Source organism: Nicotiana tabacum, chromosome 19, assembly GCF_000715075.1.
Source record: "Nicotiana tabacum cultivar K326 chromosome 19, ASM71507v2, whole genome shotgun sequence".
NCBI lineage: Eukaryota > Viridiplantae > Streptophyta > Magnoliopsida > Solanales > Solanaceae > Nicotiana > Nicotiana tabacum.
Genome location: NC_134098.1, coordinates 12,815,022 through 12,833,021, shown reverse-complemented (window position 1 = coordinate 12,833,021; position 18,000 = coordinate 12,815,022). Strand labels below are relative to the sequence as shown.

Sequence of the window (18,000 nt, the reverse complement as noted above, 5' to 3'; positions counted from 1 at the left end):
TGAGCGGCGTATATGTGAGGTGACGAGTACTTATGCGCCGCCAATTTACCTGTTTTCCCTGTTTTCCCCTGTTTTTCTTATATTGTCTCTTTCCTATGCCTAATTGTTACGTGTTTAGACTAGTGTTGTTAAATTGATCGTTCTTATCATGATTACGAATTCTCTGGTGATAATTGGGTATTTATTTCAAAGTTGAGATTGATATTGTGGAACCAAATATTGAAGTAAGGCTTGTACTTGTTATTCTATCTCCCTATTGTTATTTATGCATTGCATTATTGTAAGGGAAAGTGTAAAAGCACGAAGGATGATGCCGTGCCATATTGTGAGTGTAAAAGCAAGAAGGGTGATGCTGTGCCATATTGTCAGTGTTAATGCACGAAGGGTGATGCCGTGCCATATTGCGAGTGTAAAAGAACGAAGGGTGATGCCGTGCCATGATATGAGAGTTAATGCACGAAGGGTGATGCCGTGTCGTTTCTATTGATTTTATGGTGAGATTGAGAGTAAAAGCACGAAGGGTGATGCCGTGCATTTATTTTTTCCTTTACAGTATTCGTTGTTTCTGTTGATTCATAGTATATTGGTTGTTCCAGTTATTATTCTGTTGTAGTTCCTTATCTCGTATTTCCCCCAGCATGTTTTCCCCCTCCCGATACTTCCTGTCTAGCTCTTCATTACTGTTATTTGTATATACACTGTTAAATTATATAGGTTGATTTGTAGGTACCTTGCCTTAGCCTCGTCACTACTTCGTAGAGGTTAAACTTACCAGTACATGGGGTCGGTTGTACTGATACTGCACTCTGTACTTTTTGTGCAGATTTTGATACCGGCTGGGGTTGATCGAGATTTTGCTATTGGACCGTTATCCGGAGACTCGAGGTAGATCTGTCGGCGTGCACAGACCTTGAAATCCCCGTCGATCTTTTCTGTTCTACTGTTTCTTTCATTCAGACAGTTGTTTTTCTTTGGGACTATTACTTGTAGTAAATTCTAGAATGCTCGTGAATTATGACTCTAGATCCGGGTGATAGTAATTAATACAGTTTTTATATTATTCCGCACTTATTATATTTCATCTTAGCTAATTATTGTTATTTACTGAATGGAAATAAGGATTTGGTTTAGTGATTCTCTAACATTGGCTTGCCTAGCAAGTGAAATGTTAGGCGCCATCACGGTCCCGACGGTAGGAATTCCGGGTCGTGACATAATCTAATTACAAGCAATTGTTTAATTTATTCAACAGAAGTATTATAATATTAGAATTTAATCACAATTTAATGATAAATATTAGAGAATGCATACAAGCATATGATTAGCATAGGATCAACATTACAAGTTAGATTGCCTGCTAAAGAGAAAAATTTCAAAGAAAAATGAATTCAGAAAGAGATCCTAATTAGGCTGTAGATTTATACTTGCAAATCACTTTACACCTAAGTACTCTATCTTGCACATAGAAACCAGGCATTACCATGATCTTAACCTTGTTTGAACCTTGTGATTTTTGCCTATCTCCCAAAATGTCCTCCATATAACACTTATCAAAACTTGTATTCTCTTCAACCCTCAGAATCCCAAGTGGAGGATCGAACGAAAAGGCGAGCAAATGCAGCAACCAAATGCACTTAGCAGCAATAAAGAATGTCTGAAGTAGTTGCTCTGGCCATGGCTTATTCCAGTTGAGACTTGTGATAATGCAACTCATCTTTTGATCACAGAATTTGCTGAAATCATCACTGTAGTACTTGGTCCCTTTTCTTAACACTTCATTCCAGCTTAGGTTCCTCAACAAGACAAAGGACGAGAAGTGATCGTGGCAATCTTGTTGAGGGTCCAAGTGTTTTGGCGCGCCATTCTTTTGGAACACAACGTTCTCAAAATCTTGGAATAGGGACTGGTTTATGATGGCTTCAATATGGTATAGGACTGCCTTTGAGTGCTTCGAGTTTAGAGAAATTTTGTAAGGTTGAAGTAGATGATTTAAGTTATCGGTTAAAGATTTGTCTGTCTCTTCAACCTGTGCAATAAGAATCTTGCAGAATTGCTTTACGGATAGTCTTGATTCTGATACCATCTGCAAAAATCCTTCAACCATTACCTCTTCACTAACAGGAATCGTGTTTTCTCCGTCCCCATCCATAGATTCTCCCCTTCTCGGAATATCTATAAGCATTTTGGATACTTGAGAATCCTTTGATTGCTTTGCTTGTCTCAAGGCTTTCTTGAGTTCCTCACAGTAAGTTTCTAAGTACTCCAATTTTTCCTTTAGCTCTCCTAAAGATGACTTCATTTCCCCGACTTCCATCAACGCTGCATCTCTGCTGTCTTTTGCTTGCACGAGTTCTTTCTTTAACATTTCAATAGAAACCAATCCAATATCCTTAACAATCTGAGAGACCTTGGATTCTGTCCTGTTTGGTGAATTTTCATTCTTGTTTTTCTTCTTTAGCTTAGGGAACAACCACGACAAGTTCAGCCCTTTACTTTTCGGCTGCAATTGATTTAAAGAGTGTGAATCTGTCAATGGCATGATTACATTCGAGCTCTTCCCGCTCTTGCTAGCTCCGTCTATCTCAGTACTTATTATAGTAGCAGGTTTACACCTATTGCAAGAGGAAAGTGATCTCACTTCTAAAGAATTTCTCCTGGACTTGGAGTAATCACCACCAGGAGAGGCTATTCTAAGCAGAGTGATTTGATCAGTACAAGAACCGGTGACCGATCTCTGATCATCAGCTGGACAGGTATGGGGTTCTGACTTGATCAAGTTGGGTGAAATTCCAATCCTCAAGGAGGAATTCGTCTTTCTGTAATTCGACAAACTGGCTTCATCGCCATTTCCCACTCCTCCAAGGCCATAATCATCCCAAAGTTCAGCGTAGGTTCGATTGTCCAAATGTAGTTGTTTTGGTCCAGGTAATGGAACATCTTCATAACTCTGCAAACATTCAAACTTGGTGAATCAAACTAATCTCAATTGGAGAAAGCAGATTGAAATACTAGACCATTTCTAAAGGAACTGTACTATGGGACTAGATTAAGGCCAATTTTGATCCAAATAAGGACACTGGAAGCCAAATTTATCTTGGGCATGGTGCAACAGCAATCCAACGCCAAGAACACCCCCGCCAAATGAGAAGGCACGACTCGACTCAACGTACCAGCCGGCATGGCACGTCGTTATGGACCAAGTCAACCATAACGACCTGTGGCGGACCACCTTTGTTTAAGTGATGCAGGAAATTACACTACATAGATACTTTTACTTTTTTATGTATATATACTATATGTTGAATCTCTTTAGCTTCTACATGATTTTGCTTCTTTATATTTTGACTCTCAAAATTCTGGCTCGGCACTGGTAATGACATTGACGCTCCAGGACGGCAACAAACTCACTAAAACTAGGGATATATGGTTCCGCCGTCTTCTCAACCATTTTCATTCTTTTAGCCGGTTGGTTGAGCACAACAAACGACTATAAAAAGAACCCTACATCCTTCTAAAAAGGCCATAAGAAAATCAAGCTCAAACACGGCAACTCCTCTCACTCCATTAACACCCTCTAAAAGCTTAATTTCATGATCCTTGTTCTTCACATTCTACTATAGCATTGGCATAAACAAAATGAATCCCCTATGGGATTATGTGTTGGAATGCCAATTCCCTACATCTATTGGTACATTGGATCAGTTATTGAATAAGTTGTCTCTAATTCAGCATAAGAGTGTGATACAGAAATTATCCAGAGAATCCGAAAAGGATAATCAGTAATAATATTACCCTTTTGTAAGTTTGACATCTAAAACCTTTCCTTAGAAGTAGTATCTGAAGAGTATCCTTGAAGTTAAGGAAGAAAATTCTTATTCAAGATTTGGTCAAACACAGACTTCTAAACAGATCATCAGATTATATAATTACATGGACCAAAACCCCCCACCAAATGCAAGAACCATGGTTCAAGAAAGTTTGTTGATGGATTTCCATCAAAAGTTGATTTAAAAACAGTATATATTAGAGCAGTCACTAAATATATGTTACTTTCATGATATAATATTACCCTTTTATTACATGATATATATACCTTAATTTTATCTCTTGTTATATTTTGGGGTTGTTCATGCGCTTAAAAGGCAATTCGGTGCATAAAGCATCTTGCATTAACGCAGGATTCGGGGAAGGGCCACATCTAAGGAGTGTGATGCAGACAGCCTACCCTAATACAATTATTAGTGGCTGCTTCTGCCACTTGAAGCCATGACTTGTAGATCACACGGAGTCAACTTTACCGTTGCTCCAAAGCTCCTTTCAGGGTTATTTATATCCTTGGTGTTGGCAAATTGGCTCGTATTTGTCCTTGATCTGTGAGCTTCAACATGAAGGATAACATAGGGTAATTTTAAACCATAAGAAAAAATAGATGGGTAGATTTGGACTTTTTTCCAGAAATATTATGACACGAGAAATCCACCAATTCGCGTTGAGCTCTATTAATATTAAGGGTAAATATGAGACAATTTGTTGTAAACCGAACTACAGTTGGGCTTGGAAACCAAATTGAAGAAATTGGGCCTGAAGATCAGCAAGCTTCAAAGGTATAAGTGACCACAAAATAGTAAGGAATTTTAACACAAATAGCAGGCAAAATTTACTACTCCCCGTTTCAATTTATGTGAACCTATTTGATTGGGTACGGAGTTTAAGAGAAGAGAAAGACTTTTGAAATTGTGGTGTAAAATGAAGTTTATATATTTTGTGTGTATAAAAATTATTGCATAAAGGTAAATTGTTTCCAAATAAGTAAAATTGTCATTCTTTTTGGCAAAAATTAAAAAAAAAAATAGGTTCACATAAATTGAAACGGAATGATTATTTATTTTTCATAGCCTGTATACAAAAATTATATATTGATCATACACAGCGCCAAACTGCTTCTAATTTAAATGATTAGGTGGATGACTATTTAAGTTAATTCTTCAAAATAAAAATATAACAGACAGTAAGATTAAGAGAGTAAATTAGGCCCCATTTGGACAAAAGAAATGACTTAATAACAAAATGGGTGTACTGCAAATCTATGAAGGAGAAATCCCATGAAGTTAATAAGAAGCCAATAGCAAAGAAGAAGAAGGAAAAGAAGAGAACTTACTGGAGTGAAAATGGGATAATCTTGAGCAGAGAATTGATGAGGAAAATCAGAAGCAGGGGAAGAAGAAGAAGGAAACTTGAGATTAGATGCAGGGCTATTAATACCCTGTAATAAAGCAGCATGAATAGCTCTGAGCTCTACAGCTTTATCAATGGCAGCTTGAATCTCTTCTCTACTAACTACTTCATTACTGCTAACCTCATCATCCTCATTTTCTTCACATATTTGTTTTTCAGAACTTTCAGCAGCCATTTAATGGAAGTAGAAGAAACAGAGAAAAAGGACACTAAGAACTGGTTTTGTATATTTTTTATTCCAATGGCTGGATTTGTATTTGAAAGAAATAGTATTGCATATCATATCTAGCAAAAGAATTCTGGAGGACCAGAAAAAAAAAAAAAGAGGGATAGGGACAGCAGAGGAGAGAGGTGAGGTGGGGTGGGTGGGTGGAGGTGAGGTGGGGTGGGGGTGGGGAGTGTCTCAAATCTAACTGATCCTTTGTCTTGGTTCTAACTTCTAAAAAGATTAATGGGAGTGCATGTGAAGAAAGGAGGGTTAGAAAAGAATGTTAGGAGGGAGAAAAGAATGGGAGTTGAAGGGGTAAAATGGTAATTTGAGGACGAGGAAAAGGTAAATTACCATAACCCCAATTTTTTAAATTTAGCTAGCGTTTGAACATAAATTTGAGTTACAAATGTGTTTTTTCTTTTTTTGGTTGGGGCTAATTGCAAAGGAAGAATGTATTTACTAGTGAATGTGATTATATTTTTTACGGGAATCAAATAAGGTTTTCTTTAATCATATTTTTTATAAATAATTTATAATTTTTTTGAATTGTTAACTATTGTGACGTATAATATTTCTTATATAATTTCTAAATATATACAAAAAACTTAAAGAATTTGTGTCCGAGTTCGCACTGAAAATTTGTCAACTTAACCGTCATACTCCAAATAGATTGAAACAAATTGAAAACGGAATAATAATTTGTAACTTTGATCGATTAACTCTAATAGAGATTAGAGAGTATGGTCTTATTGAAATATATTTAGAAGTCTTAAAGAAGAAAAAAGGGAAACATGATCGGTTGGAACTTGGAAGTAGAGCACTCTTGCCACTTAAGCAAATTCACTTAGCTCAATTTATTTTACCAAAACATATACTCTCATATGCATTCATAAATATACATATAAGTTAAAGAGGAAGATGTTGTAAGCTGAAAATTAGCAAAACATTAGTTTAGCCATTGCATTACTCTCTCTCTCTCTCTTCAATCTAAGTGCATGTGCCATGTGGTGCCAATTTCATAAAGAACCTACAAAACTAGAGAAAAAGCAAAAACGAAATGATAAAGAAATCTTTCCTTCCCCACAAACGTAGTTTTCTCAAACAAAATGACATTGATGATAATAGTGGAAAATGATTGATGTTGACCTTAAACTTTGATGGAAAGAAGAGAAACTAAACAAATTTATGAAAACTAAGTTCTTATGACAAGGAAAATAGACATTCTTAATAAAATTTAAAACCTACAATTAAGGCTGTATACGGTCAAAACCGATTCGAGTCAGTCGTACGGACTAATCGAGACGATAATATTTCGATCAAAGGATATCTGCATGACAAGCTCGGTCAAGATCCGAAGTAAGGGCGGCGAACTTCGAGCTCCAAGACCGATCAAATGACAAGCTCGATATGATTATCGAGCCCATATCCAAATCGAACTACGAGGCAAAGCGGAGATTATCGAAGATGCATGGACCAACCAACATTCACCCTGAATATCGAGACCCCAAGTCAGAATCGAGCTCGGACCAAGGCTGAGGGCTCGATCCAACACTGAGCTCGAGCCAGTATCGAGCTTGCAGATTAGGGCCGTTGCAACCGCACTATGGGAGAGAATCTTGGCGAAAATCGAGAAAAAGACAATAAATCATGGGCTCTCCACTACGTATTTTTTTATTGTATATAAAGTAGGATCCCTCTACTATAAGAGGGATGACAAAAAAAGATCAAAGGCAGGGCAGGAAAAGAGAATCCCTGATGCTTGTTTTACTCATTCTTTTTGTTCACTATTTTTCATTCTCATAGTCAAGAATACACATATTTTTATTTTCCTACACGATTTATATCAAATTGTATGGAGTAGTAATAATAATCTAGGGGGAGAAACAAAGGCAAAGATAAAGATGTTTTTGTCCAAAAAAAAAAGTGCAAAGCTAGGGGGAGAATCCAATTTCTCTTTTTTTTTAATGGAGTAGTAATAATAATCTAACAAAGATAAAAGAAAACTCAATTCCTAAATTATTTTCTTTTATGAGGAGAGGACCATTTTTATCGTACGAAAGAATCCTTCTTTATAACTTATATAAGACTGGGGCAAGCTGAAACTAAGTAGGCTAAAGCTCGACCCAACTAAGCTCAGCTTGATTGTATTTCTTTGCACTTTTTTATGAGATATAATAATTTTTAATCATATATTAACTTAAGCATGTTATAAGAAAAATCAAATTATGGTGGATGTCTACTCTTCCTCCATGATCTTCTCAAATGCTTAATGACATATTCAATGACATATTTCTATGCTTAATGACATATTCAATGACATATTTTTCTTCACTTTTCATGCCTATATAAAGGACTTGTAATAGATAAGAAAATACACACAATTGAAGAAGAAATACTCTTCCTTCTCTCTATCTCTATTTCTTGTTCATATTTTACTAAATTGCTTTTATTTCATAACTTGTTCTTGTTCATGTTTTACTAAATTGCTTTTATTTTATAACACGTTATCAGCACGAATTGCTCATTTCATGATCTTCTACGTCAAGACTATGTAAATTATAAGCAGACAATGAGATCAAGTACAATGAAAAATGTCTTGGATGATAATACAAAGATAAGTTTTACATCCATCTAAACCCATTCATACTTTCATATCTTTGCATTAACTTTATGTGCAGTATTTAGTTAAAATATTTTTTTCAATTGTATCCACTGAAATAAAGAACTGGAAAGGTATGTCTTTATTTGCTACATCTCTTATAGGACAAATATAATATTCCAACGTATATATATGTTCTCACCTTTTACATACTATGATAGATAATTATTAAGGTAATTTAGTAATAATATTTTTACCATCACATGATGTATTTCATTGAAAGCAAAATTATCAAATATATAGGCGATTTTACAGTACCTTGCAAATTTGGTATTGGAATACACAATCAATATAAACTCATTATAGTTATAATTTATAATAGTCACAATTATGCATTAAGCCTTAAATATTTTTGCTGGAAACATAAGGCTCATTCCTCCGTATTGAATGTGATAGCCTTATGTTTATAAAATTATAAATTAATGAATGTGATAAAATATAAAATAATGAGCCTTATGTAATATATATATATTTTTCATGAAAAGCATGAAGCTTGTCCCACTTGATTTGCTCCATTCTTGAAGTGAATGTGATAGCAGTGCATGATAAGTCTAAATAAAGACAAGTGGTTAAAAAATGAATGTGGGCGTGCGAAAGGCTAAAATAATAATAGTTATCACTATGGTAATTATAAAAAGGGAGAACAAGACAATATTTACCATCAAATGGGTATTAAAAAAAATAACAAAGCACATTTTATGATTATACTCCATTCTTTGAAGAGAATGTGACTTGTGATAAACATTGAAAATGCATACTCATTCCTGAAAGTGAATGTGAAAATATATATGTGATAAAGATTATGCATAATAATGTACTTGTGCATGGTTGGATAAATACTACAACTCACCTCTAAGGGAGGTTTGAGACAAAGAAAGATAATGAATATTATTGTGTAGTTACATGAATATATCATTGGTCGCATACATGTGATACGCCAAATATTTTGTCAAGCCTTATGAAAGTTATTAAAAGCAAAATTAAAGCAAGAAATTATTTTTCTTATGATGATTTTAAACATGAAAATTATTATGATATGATTCTCTTTGTGAAGGAGACATTCATTATATGGATGGTGTGACAAAAGATCTTGTAGTACAAAAGTAGTTAAGAGATCTGAAAGAACTAATTTGTTACTACCCGAATGAATGAAATTGTTCATGACATTAATCTTGTAGTAAGTCTCAAAAGAAACATTTTGATTTACGAATATATTAGCCAAAGTGGTTGGCATATTGAGAATATAAATGAAAAGAAGATTGAATATCTTTATATTACTATAATCATACCAGGTAAATATAAAATGTTACATGACTTTTCTTTTATTTGTACTACACAAGTACAAACATGATGATGCAATCACAAGCCACAAGTAAACTAGAGGTTTACTGAAATAAATATTAGTTGGCATGACCGGTTGACCATCTCGGTTCAATTATGATGCGAAAAATTAATTGAGAATTACATTGGCATATATTGAAGAAATATAAGATTCTTCAAGAATTCTCTTCTGCTGCTTATTCTCATGATATACCAGTTAAAGCTGGGATTGAATCCCTTGATTTATAGAACGAATAAAAGGTGATAAATTTATGGGCCCAGTCACCTTCCATGTGGACCGTTTACTATTATATGATTTTAATAGATGCATCTATTCTATGATCACATGTGTATTTGTTATCAACTTGCAGTTTGGCTTTTACAAGATTGATTGCTCAAATTATTAGAGCACAGTTCCAGAATATAAATTATGATGATTTATCTTGATAATACTGGTTTAAATCCAAGTTGGTTTAGCAAAAATTGTATGCCTCCAATTATATCTAAACCATTGGTTATGAGAACAAAATTGCCAAAATAAAATTTGGTATGTGATGTATTATTTAATATACAACAGCACGTGTACGCATCTAGCCAAGTTATGATAAGTTCTCCCTATCACAATAGGTTCAGGGTCAGAAATCAAATAATTTCCATCTAGAAATATGAATGTGCTATATGATTTAATTGTTCCACCACAATGCACAAAGATGGATCCCCAAATAAGGCTAGTGATATTTGTTGGTGATCCCAACAATAGGGGGAGAAAATGGGCAGCTGAAAAAGTAATGCATATAATGAATTATTATGAGTACATCTAGATCCTCGTACGAGAAAATGTGAACTTGAAGTTCAAGTGATAATTCAATTGCAAAATATTGCCAGGCGTATTTGCTGACCCAAAACTAAATATCATATTCAGCTGCTAATGCTCCAAATAAAATAAAGTTCATAATGAATAGAGTATATGGCATGCATGAAGCATAATAGACTAATCAGTTCCAAAGATAAAACTCCTTGAAGAAGGAGAGGAGCAAATGTTCAAGATGGTCATAATAAGGAGGCAAGTGCTCTAGAAGAGCACCACGACATAACACTTCATAAGACCTCATGGGAGAGGCTCAGGTACCTGAAGATAATAAGATAAAGAGATCTCAATAAGTTATGTCTTTATTGGGTAATAATAGAACCGATATAAAATAATCGTTGACGATATTGTTAATATAATGTAGCGCTCAATATTATTAATATTGACGAGGATCTTGAGCTCAAATCTGTCATGAAATTTGGACAGATAAATAATTGGCCAAATAAAAAATACGCAATGAAAATTAATTTCACCTGAAAAATATGAAGTTGGACGGATAGTCCCAACATCTGAAAGTATAAAGCTAGTGGAGGTATAAATGTGTTCTTGTGCGAAAAAAAAGGTAAAGTCGATAAACATAAAGATGACTTGTGTCACAAGAAAATTTATAAATATTCTGGCATTGATTATATAGAGACATGTTCTCCTGTGGTGGATGTCGCCATTTCAGGTTTTAATCCGGCAATACAAGAAAAATGTGATATGCGTATAATGGAAATCATTGAAGGATTTAAATTGTTCTGAAGCATATTAAGGTTTCAAAGAAATTTATTAAATAAAGTTTCAAAAATTCTTATACGGATTGAAACAATCAGGGCGCATGTGGTATAATCGCCTGAGTGAGTACCTATTGAAAGAAGGGTACAAGAATGATTCAATTTGTCCTTGTATCTTTATAAAAAGATCTGGATCCAAATTTATTATAATCACCGTGTATGTTGATGATTTAAATATCATTGGAACTCCCAGGGAGCTTCCTAAAGCAGTAGACTAATTAAAGAAAGAATTTGAAATGAAAGATCTTGGAAAGACAAAATTTTGTCTTGGTCTACAAATTGAGTATATGAAAGATGGAATTTTTGTCCATCAACTAGCATTAACTAAAATGATTTTAAAGCGATTATATATGGATAAAGCACATCATTTCCGACCTCATAAAAATAATGTAAGAGCTTCTTGGTTCCAAAGTACCATATCTTAGTGCAATTGGTACACTAATGTATCTTTCTAACGTTACAAGGTCTGACATAATTTTTTCAGTTAATGTCTTAACAAGATATAGCTATGCTCCTACAAGGAGACATTAGAATGGAATCAAACACATATTGCGGTATTTAAAAGGGACTACCGATATGGAATTATTTTATGGCAATGATTGCAGTCCCGGTCTTGTTGGTTATGCCGATGTTGGGTATTTATATGACCCACACAAGGCTCGATCTCAAACAGGCTATGTGTTTACATATGGAGACACTGTCATATCTTGGCGATCGACTAAGCAATCAATCGTGGCTACTTCATTTAATCATGCTGAAATAATTGCTATTTATGAAGCAAGTCGAGAATGTGTATGGTTGAGGTCTATAATACATCTTATTCGAGACAAATGTGGTTTGAAGTGTGACAAACTACCCACAATTTTGTATGAAGACAATGCAGTATGCATAGCCCAATTGAAGGGAGGATTCATAAAGGAGATAGGACAAAGCAAATTTTACCAAAGTTATTTTTCACACATGATCTTCAAAAGAATGGTGATATCAATGTGCAACAGATCCGTTCAAGTGATAATATGGCTTATCTGTTCACCAAATCTCTACCGACGTCAACCTTCAAGAAACTAGTGTACAAGATTGGGATACGAAGGCTCAAGGATGTGAATTGATGCTCTCATCAGGGGGAGTTAATACGCGTTGTACTCTTTTTCCCTTACAAGGTTTTGTCCCACTAGGTTTTCCTTGCAAGGTTTTTAACGAGGCAACCAAAAGGCGTATTTCTAAACATGTGTACTCTTTTTCCTTCACTAGAATTTTTTTCCCATAGGATTTTTTCCTAATAAGGTTTTAACGAGGCACATTATCTATGGACATCCAAGGGGGAGTGTTATAAGAAAAATCAAATTATGGTGGATGTCTACTCTTCCTCCATGATCTTCTCAAATGCTTAATGACATATTCAATGACATATTTCTATGCTTAATGACATATTCAATGACATATTTTTCTTCACTTTTCATGCCTATATAAAGGCCTTGTAATAGATAAGAAAATACACACAATTGAAGAAGAAATACTCTTCCTTCTCTCTATCTCTATTTGTTGTTCATATTTTACTAAATTGCTTTTATTTCATAACTTGTTCTTGTTCATGTTTTACTAAATTATTTTTATTTCATAACAAAGCATACTTTATGGTAATGTGGAGTGTGAATGGTATATTTTATTTATGCAATTCAAATTATCTATTTAAGACTATTCGGTTGAGCTTGACTCTGCAGACTGTACCATAGCTAATTCAGTGCACCAAGCTGGCTCGACTATCCTTCGGTGGCGGAGTCAGAATTTTAATTTTGTGGAATCTGAATTTTAGAACAATAGTTTAAGAGCTACATTGGATTCTAGATTTAATATTTATATATATTTAATAAATTTTTTAATAAAAATATATTATTTAATCAAAAGCTATTATATTTGATCAAACCCGCAAAGACTTCTAGCTCTGGCATTGATGTCCTCTCATGTCTAGAGTACAAAATAAAAGTAACCCAAAATTCGACTCGAAGAACCAAAGTAATGCAAAAAAAAAAAAACATATCTTACTTATAACGCATGCCTGACATGCGCTATACCAGCTTTACCAAACGTCTAGGCTAACGGACATTTGGCCATGCTGGTATAGTCCATGGCATGCGCTATAGGTAGAAATGGTTTTTTTAAATTACTTTGGTTCTTCGAATTAGATTTTGCGTCACTTTAGTTCCAGACTCCAAATCCTCTTTATTGCTCAATTACCCAACCGGCAATATAAAAAAGAAAACCTCTCATTTTCCCTAAAATAGAAGACAACCAACACAAGGGCAGAAATGAATTTTTTGGCCAATTGGTGGGCAGAGGAGGGAATAAAAAAGAAAGAAAAGTAAAAGCCAAATGGAATTACAGGTAGGACTATGGAATATTTTATAATAAGTTCTGAAGTTTCTATAACTACTTTTTTCGATAGAATATCCCTTCTTTATTGAAGATTTACTTTTTTATATTGACCACTCTGCCCCAAAAGGTTGCGAGCTTGTGAATCTCCACATGCTAAAGTTTTTAATCTCCCCTTTAAGGCCTTCTCTAAATGTGACAGTTCACCACCATCATTATCATCACCACTACCACCACCACCATTATTATTATTATTATTATTATTATTATTATTATTATTATTATTATTATTATTATTTTTTTTAATGCTAACTGTAGTGTTGGGATTAAGTTGAGCACATCTCGACTATCATATCGAGTATCTATTGCCTCTCACAAGCATAAATATCGAATAAATCTATTTTCAAAACTTAGGCGTATAAAAATAAATCATCTTATATTTATAATTTGTATTTACTTCATTGATCACTAGACTCACATTATAGGGTTCCATCATCATTATTGTTACTTTTGTGAGTGTTTTTAATTGAAGAAAACAATAAAGAAATACTTCCTCCAATTTATTTTAATTATTTTTTTATTATTTTCACACGCATTAAAAAAAATATCTTTTAACATTAATTATGAATAAAATTGACTTTATTAACCTTAATTTATTCATTGAAAATATAACACATACTCCTAGACTCTTTACTCGAAGGGCAATTTTTTTTAAAAAAATTAATTTCTTTTTGATATTCAAAAAAATCAAATAAAAATATCAAAAAATTAATTAAAATAGACCGGATAGAGTAATTAACGAGGAAAATACTGATACGTATATAGCAACAAAAGCTCTGTGATAACCTGATTGGATATAGCATGATGTTAAGATCGATATGACATTATAGCACAATGAATAAGGTTAATGTGGGTCTATTTGAATTTGCAAGTTTGCATGTTTGAAAATGACTTTAGATGAGAATATATGGCCAGAAGACCACATTCCAGTAGCTTTTGTCCTATTTGGATAAAAAAAATCTATTTTTTACTCCTAAAGATTCAAAATAGAGCAAATTTTGACCCTGACTTCTTGACATAAATTTCAGAACTACCAATCCAAGATTCCCCTAATATAAACTTTTTACAGTTGGTACAGAACTTTCTTTTTATGGATTCTAGCTTCCGCAATTCATCCTAACCGTTGGATTAAACTAGGGCGACACAGATCTATTATTGAGAATCCATATTGCCAAATAGAGGTTTAGGAATTAAACACTATGAGTTTAACCTTTAAAATTTTAATATTAAACTTGTTATATTTTTAAAATTATGGGTTCAAATATTATTTACGAAAGTACGATGGTGGAGGGTGATACTGTGCAATTTTGTTGATTTCATTACTCTTTACTTTGATATTGAAATGTGAACTTGGTTTTATGGCTTCATTATCTACTTTTGAATGATTGTTCGGAGTTGTTGTCACTTTACGCTATGTTTTCGCTTTAAGCCCCTTTACTTGCTTACTTGTTATTCTTTTAGTTGTTGTTATCTAGTCTTTATACTTGACACTTTACTTGTTATTTCGTTACTTCTTGATATATAACTGCATAGGTTTATCGTAGATGTCTTAGCATCATCACCATATCATCGGAGTTAGGCTCAACACTTGCTGAGTACATTGGGTCAGTTGTACTCATACTAAATTTCTGCACTTCTTGTGCATATCCAGTTTTTCGGTACCAACAGAGTCCCAAGAGGTGCTTAGCAAATATCGAGCAGGTGATCCGAGGTAGAGCTGCGTTTCATTCACCTGCCTTGTGTCATCTTCTTACTTCTATTGTACTGTTTCCATTCTTTGGACAATGTTATTTTTTTTAAAACAATATATGTAGTAAACTCTAGAAGCTCATGTACTTGTGATTCCACATCTTGGGATGGTTTCCATTAGATGTGGATTTTAGACTTATTATGTTTATCTCAGAATGACTTTTACTTATGTTATTATTCTATAGTCAGCCATTCATTGCAGTGCATCATATTTATCTATTGTGTGTTGACTTGTCAAACAAGTAGTGTTAGGCGTCATCACGATTCTGATTGGTTGGGATTTTGACGTGACATTTTGGGATTGCTTATCATATTTTCCTATTTATATTGACTCATTTATGATATTTCATGAGACTTTGTAAGCTTTTTTTGTTTCGTTGATTGGTATGTTGGTTGGTTCGCTTTAGCAGATTGTATTAGATGACATCACGATTTTGATGGATTTTGAATCATAACACATCCCTTATTTTAATTTCAATTGTAATAATTCTTTTAACCTATTTAATATTAATATATAAAGATTATAATAGCAATAACAATGACATAAGCCTTGATATTTAGTTACCAACTTGGAACTTGGTCACAGCTAATGATACTCTTTTTCTTAGGGTGGAATCTATTATGTTTAATTTTATTTCATAGTAGCCACTACAATCAGCGAAAAGAATGGTTCACGAAAGTCTATTAAAATAGCCTGTCGAAGTTTAGTCACATGCTTTTATATAATGGGGATTGGTGGAAACATTATTATAATAGTCTTTTTGTTTCTGTTACCTAAACAGGAAAAATTCTGTCCGTGATGTATTTGCTTTGTAGGTATGGATTTTTCTATTGCAACAAGTCATATTTTATACTGGAAATTCCGTCTTGATAGATCTTTTTCGAATTACCGTTTATATTTTGATTATATTAAAAAAATTCTGACAGCATACTTCAAATTCTGACAACGTGCTTCAAAATTCTGGCATCATTCTATAAATTCTGGCAGTATACTTTAAAATTTTGGCAGCGTCTTTAAAATTGTGGTTGAGTACATTAAAATTCTAGCAACTTGCTTTAACATTTTGACAACATACTTTAAAATTCTGGCAGTAAATGATTTTAATTTTGCTTAATAAGATCAAAATATAAACCATGGCAATAAATGATCCTATTTTGCGAAAATCTTCCAATTTTGTAAGATTTTATTCACGTTAAGAAGGCCTATGTGCACATTGCACAAAACTAAATCTTATAGAATTCATAGATAGCCACTTTCAGCCTATGTAAATATAATAATTATTATTATTATGGAGTTTTACTTTCTACAGGTAAAATTGCAGGTCATCGTTATGGAATTTTATCTGTAAAATTCAAAAATTCATGATAATGGTTATTTTTCATTTACAAAACTAAAAAAAAAAATTGGTCCGCTGTGATTACAACTAAATCACGTGCTTGTTTTCCAAATTCGAAACTAGCCGATTTATGTTGTAATCAACCCAAATATCAAATAATAAAAGTATCTAAGTCACACTACTTAAATTCAGCTGAATCAAACGGGCGCTAAGTCATAAACTATTTTGCTATATATATGTGGCGCATGATGCATATACACACAACCTATAAATTAAAAATATTAAGTACTCGTTAAAGTGGCAATGTGATATAAGCTTGCAACTTTGCAAAAAAGAGCAAATTTTCTATTAGTAATAAATTATGCACGATAGTAAATTCAGCTGAATCAAACGGGCGCTAAGTCATAAACTATTTTGCTATATATATGTGGCGCATGATGCATATACACACAACCTATAAATTAAAAATATTAAGTACTCGTTAAAGTGGCAATGTGATATAAGCTTGCAACTTTGCAAAAAAGAGCAAATTTTCTATTAGTAATAAATTATGCACGATAGTAAATTCAGCTGAATCAAACGGGCGCTAAGTCATAAACTATTTTGCTATATATATGTGGCGCATGATGCATATACACACAACCTATAAATTAAAACACACACTGTGATATTTTACATTCTTGAATGGCCCCATTCGAGAACAATTGGCGGGTAACAAAATTATCAATGATTAACATTCCTTATTTCTATTTAATAACGTATGAATAGTTCCTTGAGGTTGATTAAGAGATTGTTGAATTTTTGCCTTGGAATAGAAATAAATGGAAGAAAAGGTGTTGATATTGGTACTATCTGATCCATTATCAAATAGTAATGCTGACCCCGACGGATCATTCCTTTTTTCGATATACGAAATAGGGGATTTCACTAAGTTGATTCTTAGGAAATGTCGAATCAAACCATTTGTCCTTATTTCAACAAAAGAAGCAGAGGCTTCTTCGCAAGAACTTTTTTTGTCTTGGTTCCAATTTAATACTAAACAAGTCTGAACTAATTGAATACTTGTGTCAGAAATTCCTCGAATCGGTTTGCCATTTCTATAAAGGATATAATTGACAATTCGAAGTTGCACATTATTCCTTTTTTGCAATGGATCCGGTGGAAAAAGGGTTGCTAAATTTATACCCTCCGTTATTTTATATGTGACGATAGGTCGAACTAAAACAAAAAGCTTTTTCTTGCTCCACACACAAAAAAGAAAAAAGAAAAAAAAGAGAGAGGACACTACAGCTTAGTAGTCCTGTTCAAAATGTAAAATTGCAAAACTCAACTTAATTAAAACAAAGGAAGAATGCTAGATTTAATTATTTTTATTTATATTAATGAAACATTATAATTATCTTTTTATACTTATT

At 33.4% G+C, this 18,000-nt stretch overlaps 1 protein-coding gene across 1 annotated transcript; it reads right to left on the bottom strand.

Annotated features, from left to right (window-relative positions):
• Positions 1-1,263: 1,263 nt before the first annotated feature.
• LOC107799779 (IRK-interacting protein) lies at positions 1,264-5,669 on the bottom strand. Its single transcript, XM_016622928.2, has 2 exons — positions 5,159-5,669; positions 1,264-2,947 (listed from the first exon to the last, which is right to left on the bottom strand). The coding sequence occupies exons 1-2, from the start codon at positions 5,408-5,410 to the stop codon at positions 1,406-1,408; spliced, it is 1,794 nt and encodes a 597-aa protein (XP_016478414.1). The 5' UTR covers positions 5,411-5,669; the 3' UTR covers positions 1,264-1,405.
• Positions 5,670-18,000: the final 12,331 nt, after the last annotated feature.